Raw genomic sequence first — 25,755 nt, forward strand, 5'->3', positions numbered from 1 at the left:
CAACGTTTTTTTTTTTTTTTAATTTATTTTTGAGACAGAGAGAGACACAGCATGAACGGGGGAGGGGCAGAGAGAGAGGGAGACACAGAATCGGAAGCAGGCTCCAGGCTCTGGGCCGTCAGCCCAGAGCCCGACGCGGGGCTCGAACTCACGGACCGTGAGATCGTGACCTGAGCTGAAGTCGGACGCTTAACTGACTGAGCCACCCAGGCGCCCCCAGAAGAAAATCTTATAATCATCCTGACTCTTCTCTATTGAGTGCCCCCCTAGGCTTATGAGTACCCCTGTATGAATGGGGAAAGGGTTTTTTATTTTTATTTTTTAAATTTTATTTTTTAAATTTACATCCAGGGGCGCCTGGGTGGCGCAGTCGGTTAAGCGTCCGACTTCAGCCAGGTCACGATCTCGCGGTCCGTGAGTTCGAGCCCCGCGTCAGGCTCTGGGCTGATGGCTCGGAGCCTGGGGCCTGTTTCCGATTCTGTGTCTCCCTCTCTCTCTCTGCCCCTCCCCCGTTCATGCTCTGTCTCTCTCTGTCCCAAAAATAAATAAAAAACGTTGAAAAAAAAAAATTTTTTTTAAATAAATTTGCATCCAAATTAGTTAGCGTATAGTGCAACAATGATTTCAGGAGTAGATTCCTTAGTGCCCCTTCCCCATTTAGCCCATCCCCCCTCCCATAACCCCTCCAGTAACCCTGTTTGTTCTCCCTATTTAAGAGTCTCTTACGTTTTGTCCCCCTCCCTGATTTTATATTATTTTTGTTTCCCTTCCCTGATGTTCATCTGTTTTGTCTCGTAAAGTCCTCATATGAGTGAAGTCATATGATATTTCTCTTTGACTAATTTCACTTAGCATAATACCCTCCAGTTCCATCCACGTAGTTGTAAATGGCAAGATTTCATTCTTTTTGATTGCCAAGTAATACTCCATTGCAGGGAAAGAGCTTTTTAAAAAGTGAAAGTCGGGGCACCTGGGTGGCTTAGTTGGTGAAATGTCTGACGTTGGCTCAGATCATGATCTCACGGTTCATGGGTTCGAGCCCCGCATAGGAAAAATTTCCATCTAGTCTCTTGACCTGTCCCCTACACCAAGACCCCCTTAGAGGCTCAGGCCTGACCCAAGCCCCATTCTGCAGGAACCAGTGTTCTTTCCATAAGAAAGCCATGGGGGCCAGACTTCACCCCCAGGTCTGTGAGGCCAGTCTGAGAATCATGACTACAACAGAAAGATTCAACACAAAATCCAGTGGGTTTACCTGCAGAACAAGTCCAGGACCCAAACACCTCCACTGCTGTTATCCTGCTAAGTCTGTTAAGCTACAGCCATTAACAGCCACCCTAACTAGCCTCCCTGCTAGCGGGACATCGAGTCAGTGAAAACCCATCAGCCCACCCATGCTGCTCACAGCCTTCCAGCTCCCTCCCATCACTCAGAGTTAGTCTTACCTTCCAAGTCTGGCCTTTGCCTTCAGCTCCTGGGAGGTGATCTCTAGGCCTCTGGAATGTCCTGTCTGAGGACTTCAGACATCTGTCAAACAATGTGATTTGCAAGGAGTGCTTTGGGACACATGCCCTCTGGGGGAACTTGGAGAGTAAAGGTCGGGCACATGGGCACCCGGTTATGGGCACACCCAGGAACTCTGGACACCAAGCCTCGGACGAGCTTCCCTGCTTGGCCACACCGTGTGTTACAAACCAGGGGGTCTCAGGTCCAGGACCCCACTGCGAGAGAACAATCCATTGGAAGCTTCACACTTGGAGCCTCCCCTTCCTCCCTGCCAGTCCCCTGCCAACGACCCCCTTTACTTCAGGCCTTTCGTTCACATGGCATCCACTTGGTGAGGTCTCCCCTCCCCCCTCCTCCAGTTCCCTTCCACCCCAAGCCCCTGCCTCTCTTCCTGCCTCACTTTGTCCTCTTGGAACACCATCACTATACCCACGGCACTCGAAATTGTATTCACCTTATTTCTTCTCCATTCCCTCACTAGACTAGAAGCCCTAGAAGACTAGAAGAGAGGGATCTTGTACTTCGTCCTCTCCTGTGACCCCAGGACCTAAAACGATTCCTGTCACATGCTGAGTGCACAACAGATTCTTGTTGAATGAATGACCTCTAGTACCCTTTAGAAGCATCTCGTAGGAAACAGGCCACCCGGCTCCCACTCCTTCTCCCTGAGAGGCCAAGTCTGCAAAAAACAGGAAACCGGACCACACTTGGCTGGAGACCACTGCTGAGGGGGATAAGGAAAGAGTCAGTAAGACCGAAGACCTCCAGGAGAGGACCCTGACCCAGACGCTAGCCCTGGCCCTCATACCTCCTTGTTGTTATGAGCCTGGAAGGCCCCTCCCTCTCTGGGCTGGAGCAGGTGCATGGAACTCTCTAGCGCTGATCACCGTCTTTGTGTGTGTGCGTGCATGCGTGCACGGAGGAGGGGGTAGATTCCTGCTGTGACCGAGTAAGGGAAGACAAGACCTCACCAGGCAGGAGTGACTTTTATTTGAAGCCAGAAAACACCTCTCAACTGTAATCTGTGACCGTAAAAAAAAAAAAGAAAAGAAAAGAAACCAGGACCCAAAGGGCCTGGGGAGGGGAGGGGTAATGGGTCCTGTTAGGCCACATAGGGGAAACGAAGCAACAGCCCCTCATGGGGCTCCACGTTTAGGTGCCCCAGCTCAAGAGAGGCCCCCTCCTCGCGGCCCAGGTGGGTGCTGAGCAGCAGATTGACCTTGGTTGGCAGGCTGGCAGTGGCCGGCAACCTGGCTGGTTGGCCGACATCCCCGAAGTTGAGCACTACCAAGAAGCGCTCGTTCTGGTCCCACTGGCGGACGTAGGCGAAGAGGTCAGGCCCGGAGGAGAGTACATGGAAATCCCCGTGCAGCAGGGAGCGCTCCTTGCCTCGCTGATCACTCAGTCGCCGGAAGAGAGAGAGGAGGGAGCCAGGGTCTTCATTCTGGCCCTGCAAGTGGTGGTCACAGCAAGAAAGGATAAAGGACACCCCTGGGCACAACCTCCTACACGCCACCTGCCCACCCTCGGCCAAGCAGGTCTGGCCCACCCCAAACCCTTACCTTTACAGTCATGTTGTTACTTCCAGGTTCTGAGGTGTTGGGGAAGCTGGATTCATCCCAGGGCATGATTGGAGCCTTCACAGGCTGAAAAGCCAAGAAAACAGGATTTGGGAAAGGCCTGGGCCTGCTCTCCCTTCGCCTTCTGTTCCCAGCCCCATCCGTGTAGAGCCTCCCCCCGACGCTGGCCTAACTTCTACTGGATAAGCAAGGCCGGCCCCCGAGTCAGGTCCCTGCCCGCACTATCGCGTCAGCGTGGAGGGCTTTTCTCCCAGCCACAGGGTTAGCTCCCTCACTGCCCCCCACTCCCTGGCTCAGGTGTCTCACTAGATCTTCTGTGGCCACACGATGGCAAACATCCCCCATCCCCTGTTCTCTAGGCCCCTGACCCTGCTCTCTTTTGCACAGCACTTAGCAGCACTGAGCATCTTTAAATTTTTTTTTTTTTTTTAACATTTACTTATTTTTGAGAGAGAGAGAGGCACAGCGCAAGTGAGGGAGGTGCAGAGAGACAGGGAGCCACAGAATCCAAAGCAGGCTGCAGGCTCTGAGCTGTCAGCACAGGGCCGGACGCGGGGCTCCAACTCACAATCCGTGAGATCATGACCTGAGCCGAAGTCGGGTGCTTAACCTAGACTAAGCCATCCAGGCGCCCCAGCATTGGGCATCTTTATTCTCTTTGCTTATTATCTAACTTCCCCACCTCCAGCTCTTCTGTGCCTTGCTGTGTCCTCTGTGCATGGCATATAGGAATTACTCCAGAAAACCGTGGAATAACCGCACGACCAGTTCTGTAAATATCAGCTTGGGTGTCAACCTCTAACCCTGCGGCTAGAGCTAAGTGAGCACCTTCATGCTCTTACCCCATCTCAGCACTGGCTACCATGCATTTCTCTTACTCCTCTGGGTCCCCCACTAAACTAGGAGTTGCTGGAGGGCACAAGGCCCAGCTGAATACCTACCTGCTGCCCACTGAACACATGAATGAGAATGAACGAACCAACCAACCAACCAACGGATGGCTCCCATATGGAACACCTACCAGGTACCCGGCATCGCATCTTCAGATATGCTCTCATTGAATCCCAACTTCCCTCCAAGAAATGCAAGGCCCCAGAAGACGTGATCAAGACTAGGGCCGTGAAATAAGTTGCCGAGGCCACACGGCTACCGTGGCTGACCAGGAGTCAAAGGCAGTCCCCCCCAAGGCTCACGTCTACCTGCTGCCATCCTCAGAAGCATCGTGATGGGGGAACACAACCTCCCCCACTGCGCCAGGGAGGCAGCAAGCCATACCTGGCCAGGCAGGGCGGCGGCCTCCAAGCCGATCTCATCTCCGTAGCTGAAAACCGGGGTCCCTGGCAGGGTGAAGAGCAGCAGGTGGTAGAGGCGGAGAAGATGAGCCGGCACGAAGGAAGTCAGGAGCCCCGCCTGAGACAACTGCAGGGATGGATGCACTGGTGAGCCCCAAAGCCCGTCTCTGCCTCCGTCTGCCCACACCTTTCCTCAAAAAGGCCTCCTCCCCCGCCTCGTCCCCCGACTGTGGTACTCACGCTCCAGCTGCACCAGCGACTGTCAGTGGCATTCAAATACTGGGTGACCAAGAATTCTATATGCTTCCCGGTGGAAATGGAGTCTGACAGGTATGAGCTAGTCAACAACAGGTCCTTAGTGGATCCAAGGAGGCTCAGAATCTGCTGAAGGTCAGAGGACTCAGTCCCTGCGATCAAGAGCCTGCAGAGGGCAAGGCAGGGGACAAGGTTGGTAAAGAACAAGCAAAGAATGAAAGTGAAGAAAGTTCTTTGGGCTAGGAAATCGCCCATTCCTTGGGTCTGGCACTCTACTGGGGGGTTCCCACCATGAAGCTGAGTTGGCAGGGGAGGTCTGGCACCTACCTGTCTTCGCTGAAGCTCTTGGTGATGTTCTGCCATTCGGCCAACAACAAAGACGCATCCTAGAAGAAAAGAAACAAAGTCAAGGAACAGAGAACGCCAACGAGCCCTGACGAGTCCCTCTGCTCTCACCCAGGCTCTGCCTCTCACATGGAAAGAAACTCACCGTCAGATTCTCCACGTCCCGAACCTGGAACCCATCCACACCAGCCTGCAGCCAAAAACTCAGAGCATCCTATAGGGAGGGGGCAAAACAACAGAGGAAGGGCTTCAACACTCTGATGCAAAGGCTTAGAAAATCCAGCCCATGCTAAACCTCACCTACCACGCACTTCCCTATGACCTTGGAAGAGTCACCTGCCTTGACTGGCCTCCCTTAACCATCAGCCTTCAGCTCCCTCCCATTCTACACCATCACTGATTCTTTTTTTTTTTTTTTAAGTTTATTTATTTATTTTGAGAGAGAGAGAGAGAGAGAGAGAACACACATGAGCAGGGAAGGGGCAGAGAGAGGGAGAGAATCCCAAGCAGGCTTCACACTGTCAGTGCGGAGCCTGATGGGGGGCTCGAACTCACAAACGGTGAGGTCGTGACCAGAGTCCAAACCAAGAGTCAGATGCTTAACTGAGCCAGCCGGGCGCCTCTCACCATCACTGATTCTTAAAGTTATAGCATTTCACTTCCGTATTCCTCCCCATTACAAATCACACAGCTTCTCCTTTGATATAGAAAAGGCCTAAGAGAAAAAGTATGTTGATAAACATAACTTCACTTAGGAGTGCCTGGGTGGCTCAGTCCATTGAGCATCGGACTTTGGCTCAGGTCATGATCTCACAGTGCAAGGGTTCGAGCCCCACATCAGACTCGCTGCTGTCAGCACAGAACCTCACTTCTGGTCCTCTGTCTCCCTCTCTCTCTGCCACTTCCCCTGCTCACGTGCTCGCTTGCAGGCTCGGCTCTCTCTCTCTCTCTAGCCAAGATCAGAAGACAAGTATACTTACTCCTCTCCCGGTGTCCTGAGGCCAGGGGAGGGTGTGTGTAAGAGAGCAGGTCAGAGCAAGGCCAAAGATGAAAGAGTGAAGTTCAAAGCACAGCCCCAGGGCAGTTCAGATGAAGATTTGAGAAGAGAAGCCAGTTCTGCAAAACAGGCCCAGGCCTGAAGTCCTGGCATTGGTGGGCACAAGACATGGAACCCCACCCCCAAGACCCCTTTTCCCCTTTCTGTCTCACCTCTTATCTCCGTTTTCACCCGAGGCTACCAGTCCTCAAGCCATACCATCTGAAAACATCCCCTCATCAATAACTTTTAAGAGATTTTATTTTGTTCTATACCCCTGCTGAACTGGCCAGTGTCCTAGAACCCAGGCATTAGGAGCTTGGATGACAAAGTCCCACTTACAGTCTTTGAGCCTATACCTGTATTCAGGGAAAGCAGGTTACAGAAATGAGACTACTTGAGACTTCAAATCCTAAGCACCTCAAGCCCCTCTGAACCCTAGCTTCTTCACTGACAGATTAGAGATGAAAGAGACCTTGTGTGGTTACAGAGAAACTTAGAACACATATCCAAAATACTTGGCCTGGTCCCAGACGCATAAGACCACAATGCTTACAATGTCAGACTGGGCTCCCCTCCAAAATACATCAAACAAGAACTGGGAAACCAGACACGGCAGGATTCCCACAGAGAAACAGCTTCCTCTTCCCCAAAGGAAGAAAAGTCAAACCCAGATCGCCATCTGAGAAATTCCTTTCCTGGCACTGTTACCATCAGAGTCGAGGAAACAAGGAAAATGAGTGACCAGAAAAGGAACAAGCAAAACCAGGGTGCATTGTTGGCCTACCCTCTGCCTGTGGGAGGGGTGGGCAAGCTCGGCTCCAAGGAGCAACGGGCCCCTCAGCTGGAGCCAGGCTAGTTTACAAGGGCTTGCTAGAAGGATCAGCACAGCCCCAGCAGCCAACTCCCACCTGCCATGGGCACCAACACACTTACCTTCATCTTGGCGGCCACAGTGTCAATCTGAGTGGGGAGGAACCATGAGTTCTGGCCCTCATAGTTGGGAGTGAGGTCCAGAATGACCCGGATGCCTGGAACAACGGAGGAAAAAAGGGAGTCAGGAGAAAGACGTTGGGGTGTCAGGAAAGGAAGAAATCAACAAATACAAGTTGGTGGACTACTCCCTATGTATCATTTGGCACAAATAGCTTAGATTTGAACCCCGGCAAAACCTATTCCATTGAAACAAAGATGTGAGTGGACGGGCTGAAAATCTTATCAGGCAGAAGGCATGTAATGTAGTTGAGAAGGCTAACCTAGGGGGCCCTGGGCTCCCCACCCCCAAAGTGAATCCTCTTAAAATAAGACAAGATTATATTTGGATATTGTTCTCAAAAGGATCCATTCCTTTACAAGTTTAAAGAACACTGAATCAGCAAAAGCCTACATTTCGCAAATAAGGACACTGAAGCCCAGAAGGTAAGTGAATGCGCACACATCCAAGTAGAAAGTCTCTGCACCACTTGGCAAATTAATTTTAGGCTGAAGCCTAACAAACTGCAGGGAGCTTGTACCTGCCTTAGAAAACTCAGCAAGACAGGAGTAAACCAAACAAAAACCCTGTCCTGTCTTTTCTGTGGCCAGAAGGCCAAGCCCTTCCCAGCTGCTTCCTTGGCAACTCTGGGACACCCACTCTTTTTCTTGGCCGATTGCAAGAGATTGTCAAAATCTTCCTTGGAGCCGAGAACAGGGTTGATCTGTTCCAAGTTGGTCCCAGCGAGGTCATCTTTCTGGTTCTTATGAATTGGGCCCAGCACAAAGCCTTTCACCTTCAGGGTGCTCAGGTAATCGAGGTGCCTCTTCAGGCCTGAAATGGGGAAGCAGATTTAAAGTGAAAGCCCTCTGAGCGGCACCTGGGTGGCTCAGTCGGTTGAGCGTCAGACTTCGGCTCAGGTCATGATCTCAGAGTCTGTGAGTTCGAGCTCCGGGTCGGGCTCTGTGCTGACAGCTCAGAGCCTGGAGCCTGCTTCAGGTTGTGTCTCCCTCTCTCTCTGCCCCTCCCCCCCGCTCTGTCTGTCTCTCTCTCTGTCAAAAATAAATAAACATTAAAAAAAAAAATTTAAAGTGAAGGCCCTCTGAGAGGTCCTTGATCGCCCCTCTTCTCTTCTCCCCTCCCGAAGGAACTAAGTGTTGGGGAACTAAGTGTTGGGCCTTGATGGCCCCTCTTCTCCCCTCCGGCAGGAACTAAGTGTTGGGGGGAAGTGAGCCTGAATCACGAGACTCAGAGGAGCTGACGCAAGGTGCCCGGTGCATTACTTCAGAAACCGTCAGCTACAGGCTTCGCAGGGTAAGTGAGGACGCTGAGTCAGCCATCCTCGTGGAAGAGGGCGTAGGGGCAGTTTTCTTCAAAGAAAGAATGGAGAAGCTACATCTCCCGCTTGAGGGTGCGGGACCGAGTACAGAATGGGGTGGACAACCGTCGGCGTCAATCTGGGGACAGGATCGGAGCCAGTGGCCCGATAACCCAGGGTCGCGCCCACAGCTCACCCGCTAGGTCGCCCTCCTCGTGGCCCTGGAAGGCCAGCAGGTCGCCGATGCGGTAGAGGGCGCCTTTGTGCCACCAGCTCTGCGCGGGCAGCTCGCGGCAGCGCGGCGCCCGCACGATGATGACCACCGCACCCGCCAGCATGCCGAGCCAGCCGAGCCAGAAGAGCACCAGCAGCGCCCAGCGGGTGCGCACCCAGCCGGGGCTGCCCGCCACCTTCAGCAGCTCCTCCTTAGACAGGCCAGTGAACTTGGCCGCGGCCGCTGCCTCTGCCTCGTCGTCGGCCACCTTGATCTTAACCAGGCCGTTCTTTTCGGCGCCGCTCGCCACGACTACGGCCATGGCTGCCCCGGACGCCGCATTCATCGGCTGCTTCTCGGGCTCCATTTCGTTCAGCTCCACCTCCTTCATGTCCACCTCGGTGTCCTGGCTCATGATGCCTGCGGAACCGGCGATACGATGCAGTCTGCGATCAAGCGGTGGCTGGACTCCGGCCCCGACCTCCCCGCCCCAACTCGGCCTCCGAAGAATTCGCGACCACGCGCAGCTCGGGCTACAGTGTTCGCGTCTGCGGTGGGAAGGGCGCAGCCTACCGGAAAGAGACGGGGAGCCCCGCCCCTGCCCGCCCCTTAAAGAGGAACGGCCCCGATTGCTCTTTCTGAGACAACACGGGTGGGCGGCGGTGGGGGGACTAGGCTCCGGAGCACGCTTCCCACCGCTGCGCGCCTCAATTCCCCGTTCTCGAACCTGTTTACCCCTAAAGTTCCTCCTAGTCGAACGCTAAGAGGGTTGAGCGCAGAGCCACCTCCAGGTGGGCGGAGTCTGATTTGTCCCGCCCCGAGGAGTGGACAAGGAGGGGACTTCCAGCACCGCGGGTGTCCCTAGGGCCCCTCTTCGCCACCGTCGAAGGCTGGGCCCCCACGCCGTGCTCCGTTCGCCCCTGGCCCTGGGCTCAAACCACCGCGTGGTGGGCCCAACTTCGCACGGCCGCTGGCGCTCTCAGAGCCAGCCAAACTCAGCTTCTCCCCTTTCCCCCACCTAGCCTTGTCTCCTCAAGCCTTTGGAACTTGGCGCCGGATCTCTGCTTCCCCGCAGGGCTTACTCCCACTCGCCCTTCAAGACTCATCTTGAGTTCATTTCAAATAATCCATCATGCAGCAACTATTAAGTGCCCGCTACAATACTTTGCTGTATTAATTTTATTGAGTTAACTGTAATGCAGTCTTCTCCCTGATGTTTTAAGATGAATCTGTTCGGACAGGAGAGTTGAAGCTGACCCCACCCCCCACCGCCCGTCTTCCCCTACCCCACCCCACCCCCAACCCCCCACCGCCAGTTTCTGGCGCCAGGATGTCGGGCAGCTAGGAATCCGACAGAAGAGCCAAAAGCCTGATGGGCTGTAGGAAACATTCCAAGGTTGGGCCTCAATTGGAGGCACCCACCATTTTCTTACAACAGACCAGACTCTTCCCCACTGTTGCAGGGCCTCCGACAGATTGGCCCAATCTCCCCAGGGTGCCAGGATTCCCTTACCTCCTTATCACTTCACTATGCTAAGCCTTGGAGGCAGCCGCAGATGATGAGACAAGTTTAGGGCAAAGCATAAACTAGCACCCCGCACCCCGCCCCCCACCCCTTCAGGTGGGATACATGTGATATTCCTCGGACACTCCTGGCTACCAGAGAACAAAGGAAAGGGGTTTAAGTGCTTGCCATGGTAATGAGGGAAACTAAAGCAAATGAAAAATTTAATTCCCTTACTGCCTATAGCCCATGACAAGTCCTCGAGACCCGAGACCGACAGAGTGATCTCCCTCTAGGAGCTCAGCTGCCTCAAGGATGACGCTTTGCTGGGGCCAAAGAGAACCTTGGTTTAACATTATCCCAACCACCAGGATCCTGTAAGTCTACTTCCTTTATCTCAGCTGCCCCAGGATATATGCTGGCAATCATGCTGCAAGCTTATACCCCCCCTTATACATTTGAAGGATCTCATGACTGAGATTTTATTAAACGGTAATAAGTGAAACAGTAATTTCCCTGGCAACAGCTAGCCCCTCAAGGTCGTGGAAACCTTGCTTCCAAAATTCCTTAGAGACGTACTCTATCCCTGACCACCTCCCAAGGTGAGGGTATATAATGAGTTACCCATCATGACCCCAGTGCAGCTCTTCCTGCCCACGGGTCATGTCCCCATGCTGTAGTAAAATTATTGCATCAAAGACGTCCTCAAGAATTCTTTCTTGGTCGTCGGCTCCAGACCACCCCACCGTCACCCCAAAATTTCATCACAGAGGCCTTGAAGACCACCCAGCTTCCCTCCACAGAGATTCTGGGATGGAGACTAAGTGGGGCAGAGACAAGGTTCATAGCAGGGACTGCTGGACATCAACACCATGGGGTGCAGACGTTCAGGAACTACTTGTTCCTGACCAGTGCCAGCTGGATTATTTTCAGAGAGGAGCTGAAGGAAACAAGTTCTTTCTCCCTCTCCCACCTGGGCTGGAAGCCAAGGTAGCTGTGTGTTTGGAAGAAAGCAGAAGCCAAATCTAAAGAAACAGCAGACAGGAAGGGGGGCCCAAGGAGAGTCAAGGGTGTGAAAAGGCTCATCTTCTGCCATTCCCTTTCTGCATGCCAAAGCCCATACCCTACCCCCACCCTAAGAGAGCCAGAACCAATTCTTAGAGGGAGGCAGGCGAGTGGATAGAGGGTGGAGTTCAGACTACTGCGCAAAGATGATAAGTCCAAGGTACCCTGGGCATGGCAGATAAGTGCCAACCAGAGGCTCTGAACAGACTTTAACAGGGTTGAAGTTCAAGGTTGAGAACTGGGTTCAAGAGCTCTCCTTGAGATTGTCCGGCATTACACCCCTAGAAACCTAATATCTCACTCACAGCCCTGTGGTTCCAGACAGATGAAGCCAATTCCATCTGTGTGCAGTAAAGAAGCTAACAACTTACCCCCCAAAATGTATGATCCCCACGCCTTCCACAGGGATTGCCCCTCCCCCCCCTCCCCGGGCCCGCCCCCAGTGACATCAGCCTTCAAACACCTGCCAGTCTTACAGTACAGCCAGCTTTGTCAGGCCTCTGCATCTCTGGACATGCCATTCTGTGTTTTTCCCGTCCTGTTCTGCCACTCGGCCTCATTAGTTCCCGTTCATTCAAGACCTAGCTCAGATGACAGTTTTTCTCAACTTCTCCCAAAGAACTATTTTCCATCTACCTCTGCCACAACACATATCCTGTTTGTTTATTGCATTTCCTTTTCTGAGCGTCTGTTTGCACTTCAAGACGAGTGGCAGAGACCTTGTCCAATTTGCTGATGGACCTGCCTGTTCAGAGATAACATATAGTAGGCACTTCATGAGTGTTTGGAAAATGAGTGGATGAACTATACCAGTCGAACCCAAATACTTCCCTCCTTACAAACAACAAAAGTAGCGTGTGAAGATAAAGGGATAAAAGTGAAAAGAAATGTAAACAACACCACATTATATCATAAAAAGGAAAACAAGGGCACCTGGCTGGGTCAGTCGGTGGAGCATAGCACTCTTGATCTTGGGGTTGTGAGTTCGAGCCCCAGGTTGGGTGTAGTGATTACTTAAAAACAAAAGTCTTTATTTTTTTTTTTAATGTTTTTTTATTTGGGGGGGGGGGGGGGGCAGAGAGAGAGAGGAGGAGAATGAGAATTCCAAGCAGGTTCCATGCTGTGAGCACAGAACCTGACATGGGGATCAAACTCATGAACCATGAGATCATGACTTGAAGTGAAATCAGGCGTTGGTTGCTTAACCGACTGAGCCACCTAGGTGCCCCAAATACCAAATTCTTTAAAAAAAGGAAACCCAAGGGGCGCCTGGGTGGCTCAGTCGGTTAAGCGTCCAACTTTGGCTCAGGTCAAGATCTCGCGGTATGTGAGTTCGATCCCCGCGTCGGGCTCTGTGCTGACTGCTCAGAGCCTGGAGCCTGTTTCAGATTCTGTGTCTCCCTCTCTCTCTGACCCTCTCCCGTTCATGCTCTGTCTCTCTCTGTCTCAAAAATAAATAAATTTAAAAAAAAAAAAAAAAAAGGAAACCAAGACTTGTTACTGTTCAACCAAAAGAAAGTAATAAATCTGGGGGAAGGAGATGACCGGAAAACATGGAAAGACTGTACAGAAAGAGGCAGAAAGTGGCTAGAGATCCTCAGATCCTTCAATGCCTTTTGATATAAAAACATATAAGACTTAATATTTACTGTAGGAACGCAAAGTAGATCATTAAAAAGTATTTTTTTAAGTTTTATTTAAGTAATGTCTATACCCAATGTGGCGTTCAAACTCATGCCCCTGAGATCAAAAGTCACATGCTCTTCTGACCGAGCCAGCCAGGTGTCTGGAAAAGTATATGATTTGTCACGAAGAATTAAGCTCTCAAAACAAGGCTGGGACAGGATGGCTCAGTCGGTTGAGCGTCCGCCACTCGGTTTCAGCTCAGGTGATGATCTCACGGTTCGGGCGTTCAAGCCCCACATTGGGCTCCATGCTGACAGTGTGGAGCCTGCTTGGGATTCTGCCTCTCTCTCCCTGTCTCTCTTCCCCTCCCCACTCGTACTCTCTTTCTCTCTCAAAATAAATAAACTTAAAAAAACTAAAAAAAAGAAAAAAAGACTGAGACAACGCAAAGAGAAAAGGCAGCTCAACAATCCAGAGACCACGTGAGGCTACACATCTTTAATACTTTATGCTCAGGCAGACAGATGAGGGTTGGGCCCTGAAACGCAGAGCGCTAAGTGTACAGAGAAAATTCCTTTCTAAATCCCTGTTGCAAAAGTCCATGTCACATGTTTCCCAACAAATAAGGATTACAGTTGAGCCTTCAACAGCATAGGGATTTGTGGCACGGTCAAAACTCTGCGTGTAACTTCTGACTCCCCAAATACTTAACTACTAATAGCCTACTGTTGACCAAAAGCCTTACCGATAACATAAGCAGCTGATTAACACGTATTTTGCTTCTGACATGTCCATCGACCTTGGGGAGTTCAGACAGTTGAAAAATGGATGATGGCTGAAAGTTACAGAACTGAGCATTTGGAGGTCAAAGCGCTATGGAGATGAAAGCCGAGAAGGAGGCCGACCCTCAGCCAAAGGGGCTCACTTGGCAACTGTCATTTGAAGAAGTGACATTGGAATAATATTGTTATTACGAATCCTGCAGGAGGGACGCTGGCTTCTAAAGAAGAGAACCGTCAGGGTTGTCTCAGTGGAGGATGGGGAACGTGAGGGGGGATAAAAGCCAGAAAGAGGAGAGGAAATACAGCCAAAGCCATCACTTAGAAGCGAAATAAATGTGCCATCTCAAAAGTACCTGATTCTAAGTAAATTAGTGAACAATAATGCAGCAGCAAGCCTTTCTCTCTCATTGCAACCAGATAGTAAAAGAGAGAAACATGGGGTGCCTGGGTGGCTCAGTTGGTTGAGCATCTGACTCTTGATTTTGGCTCAGGTCATGATATCATGGTTCCTGGGATGACGGGATGAGCCCCCCATCGAACTCTGTGCTGGCAGGGCAGAGCCTGCTTGAGATTCTCTCTCTCTCTCTTTCTCGCTCTCTCTTTCTCTACCCCTCCCCCTCTCGTGCTCTCTCTCTTCCTCTCTAAATAAATAAATAAACTTTTAAAAAGTAGAAAAAAAAGAGTAACATCAGAGATATAGCAGATCAACCTATGGCAGAAACAGAGAAGCATTTGTAACATAGTATCCTTGGACAGATGACATCAGATATTTAGCTGATCAGAGACAGAATACTGATCTCATCCAAGAGGCTACATAGTAATAAGGGATTAAATTATCCTTAAAATGGTGACTGAAGTCCCCCAACATCAGCTCTTTCTACCATTGTGGTCACACGATACTGGTGGGTATTGCTATTTTTCCAGCCCCTGTGACCTTCAAAACTTTCTATCATCACATCCTTTGGAAGAAAATCTCTTAAGTGCAGCCACACTCACGAGGTCTGGCATTAAGCTCTGCCTCCTGGATGGGAGGGAGTATTGACGTGAATTACTGGAGATTTTCTGTACAGGAGATTTATCTCTTCTCCCTCATTTATCTGGTTATTTGTTTTTTGTCAGTATGGACTTGTGCATATGTATTTTATCCTTTGGGTTAGAATTCAATACTATATTACTGGGGGTTTTGCTCAAACTGTTACAGCTTTGGCCGCTGTGAGCTCTTTTAGGTTGGCTCTTTTAATACATTCCTCTTTCTGCTGTCCCCCTGCCTCTCCCCACATACAGTTTTTTTGAGCACGTCTTTACTTCCTGGCACTACAAAATGGTCCAGGCTCATCTTGTATGTATGTTAGGGCCCCAGCCCTAGAATCAGCCATATCTCCAAAGAGCCCTGGTTCCTTTTATTGGGAGAATGGTATTAGAAACCAAGATCTGGGCACTTAGATGCCACCTTCTTCTCCTTCTCCTTCTCCTTCCTCAAGTTTATTTATTATTTATTTTGAGGGGGAAGGGCAGGGGAGGGGCAGAGAGAGGGAGAAAGAATCCCAAGCAGGCTCTGTGCTGTCAGCACAGAGCCCAATACAGGGCTCAATCTCACCAATGGTGAGATCATGACCTAAGCCCAACTCAAGGGATGCTTAACTGACTGAGCTACCCAGGCACCCTTCAGGTGTCCTTTGACGAACAAAAGTTATCCATCAAAAATGTTATCAGTCTTGGGGGCACCTTAGTGGCTCAGTCAGTTGGGTGTCTGAGTCTTGATTGCGGCTCAGGTCATGATCACAGAGTCGTGGGATCGAGCTCAACATTGGATTCTGATCTGAGTGTGGAGTCTGCTTAAGATTCTCTCTCCCTAGGGGCGCCTGAGTGGCTCAGTTGGTTGAGCAGCCGACTTCGGCTCAGGTCACGATCTCACAGTCCGTGAGTTCGAGCCCCGCGTCGGGCTCTGTGCTGACCGCTCAGAGCCTGGAGCCTGTTTCAGATTCTGTGTCTCCCTCTCTCTCTGACCCTCCCCCGTTCATGCTCTGTCTCTGTCTCAAAAATAAACGTTAAAAAAAATTTTTTTTAAAAAAAAGATTCTCTCTCCCTGCCTCTCTGCCCTTCTTCCCCCACACCTCATGTGCTCTCTCTCTTTCTATCTCTAAAATAAAAAAAAAAAAAATAGAATGTTACCAGTTTTGGTGTGATGGCTGGGATTGAAAAAATAGGGGTGCCTGGCTGGCTCAGTTGGTGGAGCATCCGACCCTTGATCCCAGGGTCGTGAGTTCAAGCCCCACATTGGGCATGGAGCCTACTTAAATAAATAGATAGATAGATAGATAGATAGATAGATAGATAAATGAGTGTTTTCTCTTATGGCCCACATTTTTACTTTTGACGTCTTATTTTAAAATGTATTATTGGGGCACCTGAGTGGTTCAGTCGGTCGGGCATCCAACTCTTGATTTCAGCTCAGGCCACGATCTCACAGTTTCACGAGTTTGAGTCCTGCGTGGGGTCTGTGCTGACAGTGTGGAGCCTGCTTGGGATTCTCCCTCTTTCTCTGCCCCTCCCCCACCCACACTCTCTCTGTCTCTCTCAAAATAAATAAACTTTATAAAAAATTGTAATGTATTATTTGTTTTGGAAAATATTATTTGGTGTGTTATTTTAAGAATCTTTCTTTTTGTTTATTTGTGAGAGAGAGAGAGAGAGAGAGAGAGAGAGAGAGAGAGAAACACAAGTGGGGCAAGGGCAGAGAGAGAGGAAGACAGAGTCTGAGGCAGGCTCCAGGCTCTGAGCTATCAGTGCAGAGTCCGAGGTGGGGCTCAAACTCACAAACCCTAAGATCATAACCTGAGCTGAAGTCCGCGTTTATCTGACTGAATCACCCAGGCACCCCTAAAAATTCTTTCTTTACTTCAAGGCCTGAAAGATATTCGTCGACATTTTCTATGCAAGAAGGTAAGGTTTTGTTTTTGACATTCAAATCTTTAATCCACCTTTAATTGATTTTTTATTTATGGTAAAAGCCAACCTCACCTTTTTTATAAATGGGTAACTGTGATATGATAAAAGCAGAGAGACAGAGAGAGAGAACACGAGGGCACAAGAAAGGGCATGAACCTTTGTCCCTAGTTCCTGATACTGAGCTCCTAAATCTCTTGGAATTCCTGGGTGATAAGAAAGCCTCTTCCAAAGAGACCACTCTTGGTGGTAGCTTTGGGGTAGAGACTGGCTACCAGAAAAATCAAGGCATGACTAGAGGGTTGTAACTTCCAGTCCTATCCCCCAACTTCCAAGCAGGGGGAGGGGCTGGAGACTGAGTTAATCACCAAGGGCCAATGATCATGCCTGCGTAATGGAACCTCTGTAGAAACCAATCAATGGGGTTTGGAGAACTTCCAGGTTGATGAACATGTACCAGGAAGGTAACCCACCCCAAGTCCACGGGGTCTGAAGATCCTATGCTTGGAACCTTCCAGACATCACCCCATGTACCTCTTCATCTGGCTATTCATTTGTATCCTTTATAACGTCCTTTTTAATAAACTGGGAATAGTAAGTAAAGTGTTTCCCTGAGTTCTATGAGCTGTACAACAAATTGTGTCCACACAAAAACCTGAACACGGATGTTTATAGCAGCTTTATTCATCATTGCTAAAACTCAGAAGCGACCAAGATGTCCTTCACTAGGTGAATAAAGAAACTGGTACATCCAGATAATGGAACATTATCGAGCTATCAAGCCACAAAAATACAGGGAGGAATGTTAGATGCATATTGCTAATCTTAAATGCATAAGAAGCAAATATGAAAAATCTACATACTGTATGATTCCAACTATATGACATTCTGGAAAAGCCAACACTATGGAGACAGTAGAAAGATCAGTGGTTGCGAGGAGTTCTGGGAGTGGGGGGGGGGGGGGGGGGGGTGAATAAGCGGGGGGCAGGGGATTTCTAGGACCAGGAGACTATTCTGTACAATACTGTAATGGTGGATACATGTCATTAGACATGTGTCAAACCCCACAGAATGTACAACACAAAGAATGAACCTTAATGTAAACCATGGTCTTTAGTTAATAATAATGTATCAGTATGGGCTCATCAACTATAACAGGTGTACCTCACTAAAGCAAGATTTTAATAGGGGAAAGGGTGGGAGGTGGAGAGAGGGTAATGGAAGATATGGGAACTCCATTCTTCCTGTCCACTATTCTGTAAACTTAAAATTGCTTTCAAGAAATAAATTATATTGAATAAATTAAGGTGTTTACTACAGAGAAAACTAAAACTCAAAACTTTAAAGAAATGGATCCTCTAGCAAGTTTAGAACAGATTCCCTTTCATCCTCAAATTAGCAGCATTAGAACTGATTACCCAGTTTCTTTAAAATAGTACTATCAAGGGGCGCCTGGGTGGCTCAGTCGGTTGAGCATCTGACTTCGGCTCAGGTCACGATCTCACAGCTCGTGAGTTCAAGCCCCGCGTCAGGCTCCATGCTGACTGCTCGGAGCCTGGATCCTCCTTCAGATTCTGTGTCTCCCTCTCTCTCTGCCCCAACCCACTTGCATTCTGTCTCTGTCTCTCTCAAAAATAAATAAACATTTAAAAAAATTTTTTTAAATAGTACTATCAATAATTTAATTCCAGCATAGTCACCGTATGGTGTTATCTTAGTTTTGGGTGTCCAATATAGTGATTCAACAATTCCATGTCACCAGGTGCTTATTGTTATGCCCAGAATTCATGATCCCCAAAGACCACCAGGGAGCCAAGTCCGATGCAAAAGCAAAGAGCCTTTATTCGAGCTAGCTCGAGCTCAATCCCCTACCTGCACCGAGGCAGCGGTGAGATACTGGAGAGGGTGCGTTTCAAAAGCACAAAGGTTTTATAGGGATCATGGCCTTAGCCGATTGGCTGGGGAAGGGTCGTGGCCTCAGCTGATTGGCTGGGGAAGGATAGACCAATGGCTGCCAAGGTGTGGTCCCAGATCAGCAATTATCAGCGTCACCTGGAACTTGTTAAAAATGCAAAGGTTGGGCCTGGTGGTCACAGACCTACTAAATCAGAAACTCTAGGGGTGGGGCTCAGCGATCTTGTTTGAACAGATCTTGTTTGAACTTGTTTGAACAAGTCTTCCAGGAGATTCTGATGCACCTGAAGTTTAAGAACCACTGTGTCTGAGGTTGTTCAACATGTTTGGCCTCAGTGTATACAGAACGTTTCTCACTGGTCACCTATTAACCATTGGCTGTCAGCCTTGCTGTGCTATATAAATACCTAGCACCAAACACCATCCCCAGAGACTCTGAATAATTGGTTTGGGGAGGGGTAAAATGCTCCCAGGTCATTCTAAGCCTGGACAGGGTTGAGGGCTCCTGCCTCTGGCCCCTACCTGAGAGAAGCCCTCCCTCTTCTACTCACACTTTCCACGCCTCTCATACTCCCCTTCCTCCCACCTTAGACTTCGGAAGAATGCATCAATCGGTAGCCTGCTTTCTTAGAAAACATAAGTTACTCAAGGGGAGGAGGCGTGGTCTGAGGTTTGAGCGGGAACCTCTTCCTGCGGCCATGTCAGGGACATAGTCACTAGTTGGCCGGCCTAGGTCTGCTCTTTCACTTATCACAAGCGCCCTTGTTAATCCCCATCACCTATTTCACCCATCTCCCCACCTCCCCTCTGAAAACCATCAGTTTCTTCTCTACAGTTAAGAGTCTGTTTCTTGGTCTGTCTCTCTCTCTTTTTTCCCCTTTGCTTATTTGTTTTGTTTCTTAAATTCCACATATGAGTGAAATGATATCATATGTCTTTCTTTGACTGACTTATTTCACTTAGCATAATACGCTCTAGTTCCATCCGCGTTGTTGCAAATGGCAAGATTTCATTCTCTTTTATGGCTGAATAATATCCTATTGTGTATATGTACTACATCTTCTTAATCCTTTCATCTATCAGTGGATACTTGAGCTGCTTCCATAACTTGGCTATTATAAATGATGCTGCTATAACCATACGGGTGCATGTATCCCTTTAAATTAGTGTTTTTGTATTCTGGGGGATAAATACCCAGTAGTGCTATTAATGGATCATAGGGTAGTTCTATTTTTAATTTTTTGAGGAAACTCTACTGTTTTCCTTAGTGGCTATACCAGTTTGCATTCCCACCAACAGTGCATGAGTGTTCTTTTTTTCCAAGTTCTTGCCAACACTTGTTGTTTTCTGTGTCATTAATTTTAGCCATTCTGATGAGTATGAGGTGATATCTCACTGCAGTTGTGACTTTCATTTCCCTGATGATGAGATGTTAAGCATCTTTTCATGTGTCTTTTGGCCATCTGGATGTCTTCTTCGGAGAAATGCCTTTTCATTTCTTCTGCCCATTTTTTAATTGGTTTATTTGGTTTTGGGGGTGTTGATTTGTATAAGTTCTCTTTAAGTTTTATTTATTTAAGCAATCTCTATACCCAACGTGAGGCTCAAACTCACGACCCCAAGATCAGCAGTCGCATGCCCTTCCAACTGAGCTAGTCTTGTGCCCCTGTATAAGTTCTTTATATATTTTGGATACTAACCCTTTTTGGATATGTCATTTGCAAAAATCTTCTCCCATTTAGTTGGTTGCCTTTTAGTTTTGTTGACTGTTTCCTTTGCTGTGCAGAATCTTTTTATTTTGATGAAGTCCCAAATAGGTTATTTTTGCTTTATTCCCCCATCTCAGGAGACATATCTAGAAAAATGTTGCTATGGCTGACGTCAGAGACCTTTCTGGCTGTGTTATTTTCTAGGATTTTTATGGTTTCAGGTCTCAAATTTAAATTACTATCAGTAATTTACAAAATACTTTTATAGGTAACTAACATTCAATTTGGGGGGTAGGGAATGAGACCTAAATGTTTTGCTCTACTTATAGAAAATTCTGTACAAAAAAGTCCAAATTGAGGGGCGGTTGGTGGCTCAGTTGGGAGAGTGTGTGACTCTTGATCTTGAAGTGGTAAGTTTGAGCCCCATTTTGGGTGTAGGGATTACTTTAAAAATAAAAAAAATTTTTTTGGTAATTTTTAAATTATTTATTTATTTATTTATTTATTTATTTATTTATTTTTGAGAGAGAGAGAACAAGCGGGGGAGTGACAGAAAGAGAGGGAGACACAGAATCTGAAGCAGGCTCCAGGCTCTGAGCTGTCAGCACAGAGCCCGACGTGGGGCTTGAACCCACAAACTGTTGAGATCATGACCTGAGCTGAAGTTGGATGCTCAACCCACTGAGCCACCCAGGTGCCCCCAAAATAAATTCTTTAAAAAAATCCAATTGAATCTAAAAATTATTAGATTAAGAGTTCAATTAAAAAACTAGATGCAGAACAATTCTGTTCTGTATACCAGTAGCAAACAATGAGAAAAAAACAATTTTTAAGTTGCCATTTATACTAGCAACTGTTAACCTTAAAAATAAAACTGTCAGTTATCTTACCAGAAAAAAAAATGAGTTTATTCAGGAATACCAGAGAATTGAATTCAGGACATGTGGGAAATTTGCAACAGTCTATAAAACTGAAAATACTCTTGCTGTTATCTGGAAATGTCACTCCTAGATGCATACCCCGGAGAAACTCTCATACGTGTGCACAAATCAACATATGAAAGATTTCACTGCCACGTCAGTTACACCAATATATATCTGGTAACCTGAAAAATGTTCTATCACTAAGGGACAAGATCATCTGTAGAAAATCTCTAAATAGAGCGCTATAAATAAATATTAAAGAACCAGGACATAAAAGACAAGTAAAATATGTGTCAAAAATATAGCATTAAAGAAAGAGGGGAAAGAGCAGATTTATCTTAAATTTTTTTCCCAAAAACCAAAAGACATAGTGGAATGCAACAGTCTGCATTTTAACTGATATTGACTCCAAAAGGGAGAACCATACCATTCATGGGGGTACTGCAATATCGGGTTGGTTTGTAGAATAGATGGAGAGAGCCCCTATTCAATCTCTCTGTTCCAAAAACCCACATCATCATCATCATCATCATCATCATAATAATAAACTTGATGAAGTATCCTCAGGTACAGGTTTACAAGATACTAAATGATAAGAACACATACTATTCATGGGGCGCCTGGGTGGCTCAGTCGGTTGAGCATCCAACTAGCTCGGGTCATGATCTTAAAGTTGACAAGTTTGAGCCCCACATTGGGCTCTGTGCTGACAGCTCAGAGCCTGGAGCCTGCTTCGGATTCTGTGTCTCCCTCTCTCTCTGCCCCTCCCCCGCTCATGCTCTGTTTCTCTCTGTCTCAAAAATAAAGATAAACATTTAAAAAAAAAAACATTTTTTTAAAGAACACATACTGTTCTTCATCTTGGGCCAAGAAACAAAGAAACAACCTACAATTAAGATTCCCAGCAGAACTCGCTTCCCAGCTGTCCCTTATAAAATTCCACATCCTCAACTCTTCCAAAAACCAGTCTCACCCCTCTATGAGAGAGCTTCTCCTGGCATACTTCTCCACAGTTCAGGAAATAAGGAAATTCTGTCCTCAAACTGAATTTTTCCCAGAGGTGAATGCCCTACTGTACCCAGATCCCAGGAGAGCCCTGTTCATTTGCGGATCCCTTTTCCTCCACGAATGGAGGCAGTGCCTCTTGCTGCCAGGAGGGGGCAGACGCAGCCTCCATCCTCTGAGAGAGCTTCCTGTTGCCAGGAAGCTGTCGACAGTTCAACTGCATTTTTCCTAACAGCCTCTTCAGGAGCTTCCTTCATAGCACAGGGCAGGCACTGGATGCATTACAGTGTCATGCCTTGTTCTACACGATAGGGATAAAATAAGTTATACAGACTCGATTTCTGACCTCAGGGAGTTTATATAGGGAAGGGGTCAAGTAGAGCAAGGGAGGGAATGAGTAGTGATATTAAAACTGAAAAAGGAAAACGGGCCTTGTTGGCTCTGTCAGTAGGTACAGATTTTAACCTAAGAGCAAAGGAGAAGCACTGAGGATTTTGAGCTGAGATCAGACTTTCCGTTTAGAAAGATCGCTCTGGTGGCGCCTGAGTGGCTCAGCCAGTTAAGCATCCAGCTCCATTCAGCTCATGATCTCACACAGTTCGTAAGTTTCAGCCCCCGCATTCGGATCTGTGCTGACAGCTCAGAGCGTGGAGCCTGCTTCGGATTCTGTGTCTACCTGTCTCTTTGCCTCTCTCTCTCTCTCTCTCTCTCTCTCTCTCTCTCTCTCTCTCTCAAAAATAAAACATGTTTTAAAAATTAGAAAGATCAGGGGCGCCTGGGTGGCTCAGTCGGTTGAGTGCTGACTTCGGCTCAGGTCATGATCTCGCGGTCCGTGAGTTTGAGCCCCGCATCGGGCTCTGTGCTGACAGCTCAGAGCCTGGAGCCTGTTTCGGATTCTGTGTCTCCCTCTCTCTGACCCTCCCCCATTCATGCTGTCTCTCTCTATCTCAAAAATAAACGTTAAAAAAATTTAAAAAAAAATTAGAAAGATCACTCTGGCTATAATGTGGAGAATGGGTTATAAGGGGTTGAAGTCATGAGATGCTTGGGTGGCTCAGTCAGTTAGGCAACCAACTATTGATTTCTGCTCTGGTCATGATGTCGCGGTTCGTGGGTTTGAGCCCCACATCGGGCTCTGCACTGGCAGTGCAGATCCTGTTTGGGATTCTCTCTCTCTCTCTGCCCCTCCCACACACACTCTCTCTCAGAATGAATAAATAAACTTAAAAAAAACACACACACAAAAAGAGAGTTAAGTCAAAGCCAGGGAACCAGTTTGGGAATCTGTAGCAGAAATCCAGGGGTGAATGGCTTACACTAGGGTACTGAGAAGGAGAAAAGCATCTACTGACATCCAGAAGCTGGCCTGGGATTCACACCTAGACCTTGGTGGTCTCCTGTTGAACGTAATTTCAGAATATCAACATAAGACAAGGCCACTCTGTGATCATGGTGGATCAAGGCAAAACAAGTCCATCCCATACGTCTGAGCACAGAAAAAAGCATGAACATCGTCCAGATAGCAAAAGTCCAAACTGCTCCCTGTCCTCGCTAATATGAGTGATGGTTTATTTACCAATCATAAGTCAGTCTCATTCTATCCTTCCGTCCTTCTAGGTAAGACTTATTAAGATACCCAATAATAAATGATGTCACTTCCTGAAAACATCAAGTCCAGAGTAAAGCCTCACTTGCTTAAAATCTCCCACAAATCACTTAGCACAAGCCCAAATCCTGCAGTAAATTCTTTCTAACACCCTCTTACTGAGACACCCCGTGATTCCCCACGGGGTGTGTTCTTCCTCGCTGCAACAAATAACCAACTTGCTCCGATACAAATACGTTCCCGAAGTGTTTGGCCGGAGAGGATTTACAGCATATCAGCGGCAGGGATAATGACCACGTTCTGGCTTAGACAATCGAGTCAAAGAGGGCACGTCGGGGAAGGAACAGATTTGTAGGAAAAGATGATAAATTCCACTGCGGACAAGTTGAGCTGAGCTGTTTATGGGCCATCCCAGTGAAGATGTCTGATAGACAGTTAGATACCAGGATGTGCAGTCCAGGAGATCTTGTGTTGGGATGAAGTGGGGGAGATGGCAGCATATATATGGTAAATGAGGCCCAAGGTGATGGGTAAGCTGGTTTATCTAGGCAGAGTCTAGCGAGGGAGAAAACAAGTGGACCCGGAACAGAACCCTGAGGAACGGGTAGGAATAGATAGTGAAAAAGGTCAAGAAGGAAGAGGAAACCCAGGGGGGTGCAGGGTCCCAGAAAGCAAAGGTAGGGAGCACTTCAGGAAGAGGGGGAGGTCACCAGTGTCAAATGCCACAGAGAGGTCAAGAAAGATGGAAGTATCTTCCGGGATTAAGTGAATGAGGTCAGTAGTGGCCTCCGTGGAGGGGCGGGTACAGGAGCTGGAGTGCAATGGGTTAAGGACAGAATGGGAGAAAAGGTCATCGCTGGAATGGGGACGGTGCAGTTTCAGAGATTCCTACTTTGTCTTTCCCACTGTGATAGCTTTTTTCCCCCAGCCCAAAGACCTGATGTGGTGGTAATGCGCTCCAACCCCAAGTATATCAACCCCGTTAAGCACCCCGGGGACCAGGGAAACGATGAACGGAGTACCCAAAGCAAGCTCTTATTCTAGCCCCCGCTCCCCAAATCAATGGAATACACTGTCCTCAGATACAGGAGGTATCAGATGTTAAACTGATAAGAACAGATACCACACTTGAGCTTAGCCAAAAGATCAATTCCTACCCGTATCAACTCCCTATTATCCCAAACCTTCCTCCCTCAGGTCCACAAATACAGCATATGAGCCTGTCCTTACAACCTTCAACATTCTCGTCTCCTCTGAGACCAGGCTAATCCTCCCCAGTGTCACGCTTCTCCACAATCCAGTAATTCTGTCATCAAATTGGGACTGTTTCTCCATGGAAGCTAGTAATTCCTGGCAAAGCGGTAGTTATTTGTATATCCGCCTCCGTTAAGCGAGGCAGTGCCTCTTGTAGCCAGGTGAGGGCAGAGTTGCTCCCTGAGCAAACCCTCCCGGACCTCTGTACGCAAGGAGCACCTGTGATATGTAGGGCAATGAATTGGGGCTGGAAAAAGGTCATTCAAAATTTATGGAGATAAACTGATATATACTGAGTCCTACTTAGTGTCTTGCATTCTGCCAGGCAACAGGGATACAATGAAGATTTTCACGGGCATGATCTTGAATTAAAAAGAGTTATAGTGGGAGGCAAGGTGAATCAGGCTTGGGGAGGGAGTGGTGGTTAAAAAAAAAAAAAAAGCTGGCAAGGAAAGCAGGGGTCTTAATGGCTATACTGATGGGTCCTAAAGACGATGGAAAGGCACTGAAGTTTTATGAGCTGAGAAGTGAGACTTGATCATAATTTTTTATTTAGAAAAATCACTCTGGCTGCAAGGGGGAGAATGGATTGATTAGAAGGGAGGAAACCAGACCCAGGGAGCAGGTTAAATTTTTTGTAAAAACCTCAGGGTGAATGGCTTGAATTAGGGTAGCAGAAGTGGGGGGCATGGACAATTGGGTGGAATGAATAGTGAGGTGAAGTCCATTTTGGAAAAGTTGAGGAGTCTGGGGACCAACCAAGTGATAACGTTCATCCAGAAGGCAACTGGACTTACCGCTGTGAAGCTCAGGAAAAAGAGCCTGGGCTGGAGTCATAGGCATAATGCTGGTCATTAAAATCATGGGAGTGAATAAGGTGGCCCAGGCAGAGTGAGAAAAAT

General features: G+C 48.0%; 1 protein-coding gene and 1 pseudogene across 1 annotated transcript; both read right to left on the reverse strand.

The window, feature by feature from the left end:
- Nucleotides 1-2,473: 2,473 nt before the first annotated feature.
- Nucleotides 2,474-9,267, reverse strand: SLC3A2 (solute carrier family 3 member 2). Its single transcript, XM_049644278.1, has 9 exons — nt 8,502-9,267; nt 7,648-7,821; nt 6,951-7,045; nt 5,124-5,192; nt 4,961-5,019; nt 4,619-4,799; nt 4,362-4,505; nt 3,069-3,152; nt 2,474-2,956 (listed from the first exon to the last, which is right to left on the reverse strand). The coding sequence occupies exons 1-9, from the start codon at nt 8,932-8,934 to the stop codon at nt 2,609-2,611; spliced, it is 1,587 nt and encodes a 528-aa protein (XP_049500235.1). The 5' UTR covers nt 8,935-9,267; the 3' UTR covers nt 2,474-2,608.
- Nucleotides 9,268-24,546: 15,279 nt separating this feature from the next.
- LOC125917873 (uncharacterized) lies at nt 24,547-24,750 on the reverse strand (annotated as a pseudogene).
- Between the last annotated feature and the right edge of the window lie 1,005 nt (nt 24,751-25,755).

This window comes from Panthera uncia, chromosome D1, assembly GCF_023721935.1.
Source record: "Panthera uncia isolate 11264 chromosome D1, Puncia_PCG_1.0, whole genome shotgun sequence".
NCBI lineage: Eukaryota > Metazoa > Chordata > Mammalia > Carnivora > Felidae > Panthera > Panthera uncia.

Coding starts and splice junctions, on each gene's coding strand:
- SLC3A2 (XM_049644278.1), bottom strand. CDS start 8,934: ATGAGCCAGGACACCGAGGTGGACATGAAGGAGGTGGAGCTGAACGAA. Junction 5,193..6,950: donor CTGTGGCCGCCAAGATGAAG/GTAAGTGTGTTG, acceptor CCCTCCCTATAG/GATGCTCTGAGTTTTTGGCT. Junction 3,153..4,361: donor CCGCCGCCCTGCCTGGCCAG/GTATGGCTTGCT, acceptor TTGGCTTTTCAG/CCTGTGAAGGCTCCAATCAT.